The sequence below is a fragment of the Petromyzon marinus genome, chromosome 57 (genome assembly GCF_048934315.1).
Source record: "Petromyzon marinus isolate PM22_M1 ecotype Great Lakes invasive population chromosome 57, UKy_Petmar_22M1.pri1.0, whole genome shotgun sequence".
NCBI classification, from domain to species: Eukaryota; Metazoa; Chordata; class Hyperoartia; order Petromyzontiformes; family Petromyzontidae; genus Petromyzon; species Petromyzon marinus.
This window is the reverse complement of record NC_133723.1, coordinates 2,040,001-2,042,590: the sequence shown is the minus strand read 5'-3', so window position 1 is coordinate 2,042,590 and position 2,590 is coordinate 2,040,001. Positions and strand designations below refer to the sequence as shown.

The window sequence follows — 2,590 nt, the reverse complement described above, 5'->3', positions numbered from 1 at the left end:
AGTTGTCCGAGTGAAATCGAACACTACATGATCACTGTTACGTTGCGATTATGGCTTTATTTTTTGGCGATTTGGAAAACGTTTTTTTGGTTTGGACATGTTTGTTTTGTTGTAGTACTTGAGTTAGACTGATGGCCTTAATCTAAGTTGTCTTGTGGTGGTTGTTTGATTTGCATCCCACTGGGATTTTTTGCACACAGCGTTGGTGGTGTACGGTGCTTTTTTCAGGAATATTTTGCTGTTTTTTTATTCCCATGGATTTTCTGTTTGCACAGTCAACACGTAGTCACTTTAAGATGCTTTTCTTGTTCGTGTTTTTGTTTGTTGTGGTTGCAGCCGATTCAAGAGCCGGATGGCTCACGGGGCTATACCAACATAAATGAAGTGAACAGTGCGCGTCGTGTTTGATGAATGAATGAGTGGAGGTGACGTCACACCCCGGCCCCCCACCCCCCTCCATTCCCCCCCTCGGTTTCTACCGCCCCCCCCCAGTATTAAGCCTCGCGCTTATTGGCCGCACGTGATCCTCGCGTGGCCAATGGGAGTGGCGTGAGCCCCCCCCCCTCACGCGGGGGAGGGGTATTAAAGAAGGCGCGAGGACTCGCGACTCTGAGTCGCACGACTCGGCGAGTGGGGCAACCCGTGGTCACCTCCTCATCATTAACAACCTCCTCATCAACATCCTCATCATCAACATCATCCTCCTCATCATCCTCCTCATCACCATCACCCAGACATCGAGATTTCCTCATCCGCTCATCCTCACCCAGAAGCCGGACACCTCATCCTGGTCCCGCGCCTACCTCGTCACCCTCAACCCCAGGCCCCCCGAGTCTTCTCCACCATCCCAGTTGCTCCCCCCCCACCCCCCTCAACACTTTTCCTCACCCCCTGTAGCTCCCGCGCCTCCCTTCCTGATCCCCCTCCTGTCGACCCCCCGGATCTCGAGCTCTCATCGCCCACGGTAGCCCCTGAGCCCCCCTGTATCGGCCCCGTGACTCTCTCTCGATACTCGCAACGCTCCTCCACATCATCGCTCTCCCTGCTCCCCCATCTCCCTGCTCCCCCATCTCCCCGCTCCCCCATCTCCCCGCTCCCCCATTTTTTTGCTCCCCCATCTCCCTGCCTCCCCACTCTCTCTCGTCTCCCTGCCTCCCCATCTCCCTGCTCCCCCATCTCCCTGCTCCCCCTGCTCCCCCATCTCCCTGCTCCCCCATCTCCCTGCTCCCCCTGCTCTCCGTCCTCCCTGCTCCCCCATCTCCCTGTCCCCCCCACTCTCTCTCGTCTCCCTACTCTCCCTGCTCCCCCCGCTCCGCTCCCCCTGCTCCCCCCGCTCCGCTGCCCCCCGTCTTCCCCGCTCTCTGTCCCCGCTCGAGGCCCCATGGAGAAGTCGGGCAGCGCGGGCCGCTTCCACGTGGACGTCGTTTGCGAGCCCGGCGGGGGCGGCGGCTCCTCGTCGTCGGGCGCGGAGCTCCGCCACCGCGGGGGCCCCGGGCCGGGCCCCGACGATCCCCCGGGCTACCCCGAGCACCGGGGCCCCTTGGCGGAGGAGGCTCGCTCGGTGGCCGGGGGGGGGCCCCCCAGAGGGGGGGGGCCTTCTCACCACGTCAACTTCGTGGACGACGGCGGCGTGGGACGCCGTCACCTTCACCAGCAGCAGCAGCAGCAGCCGGGACCCCCTCCGCATCACCACCACCACCACCAGCTGCTGCTGGGCGGGGGGCAGAACGGGGACACGGTGCGCAGCGAGGGGGGCGACTCGTCGCTGGGCGGGGGGCACGCGCACGACTCCCACTCCAACACGTACTACCTGAGAACCTTCGGGCACAACACTCTGGACGCGGTGCCCAACATCGAGTTCTACGCGAACGCGGCGAGCCTCGTGGGGGAGCAGATGGTGAGGCCGACCCTGGCCGAGCTGCACAACGAGATGGACAAGGTGGGTAGTGGGGGGGGGGAGTGGGGGGGGGTCATCGCGGGGGGTGGGGGGCAGCGAGCGAGGGGAGTGGAGCGAGGCGGGGGGGGGCACGGGAGAGTTGGAGCGAGTGGTGGTGGGGGTGAGTGTTTGATGGTGGAGCTGTGTTTAGTGGTGGACGTGGATCTGGTGGAGCCTCGAGGGCGGGAGGGGGGGGGCTCCAGGATGAGGTGGAGACCCCCCGACCCCCCCACCCCGACCCCCCCAATCATCAGCGGTTCGGCGTGGCTGATGATCCCCAAAATAAAACCACTTGGGGCTCCTGGCATGCGGGGAGTTTGATGGGAAGGGGGGAGGGGCTGCGGGGGAGGAGCCCCCTCGCCAAACCCCGCTGGTTAACGACCCCCGCACGACCCCCGAACCCCCAGAGACCCCACGCGGCGCTCGGCGGGGATCGGAACCCATGGGGAGTGCGTGGGGGAGAGAGGGGGGGGGGTCTCCGTGTGTGTGTGGTGTGTGTGTGTAGGGTGTGTGTGTGTGTGCAGGGTGTGTGTGTAGGGTGTGCGTGTAGTGTAGAGTGTGGTGTGTGTAGTATAGGGTGTAGAGTGTGTAGCGTGTGGTGTTTGTGTGTAGGGTGTGTTTGTGTGTGCAGTGTGTGTGTGTGTGTGTAGGGTG

At 63.1% G+C, this 2,590-nt stretch overlaps 1 protein-coding gene across 4 annotated transcripts in view; it reads left to right on the top strand.

The window, feature by feature from the left end:
* The first annotated feature begins 1,379 nt into the window (after positions 1–1,379).
* Positions 1,380–2,590, top strand: part of LOC116937805 (solute carrier family 12 member 1-like) — a 40,156-nt gene continuing 38,945 nt past the window's right edge. For all 4 annotated transcript variants that reach the window (XM_076052620.1, XM_076052621.1, XM_076052619.1 and 1 more), the window contains exon 1: positions 1,380–1,939. In XM_076052620.1, the coding sequence (XP_075908735.1) occupies positions 1,382–1,939 (558 nt within the window). In that variant the 5' untranslated portion in view covers positions 1,380–1,381. The remainder of the gene's footprint in view (positions 1,940–2,590) is intronic.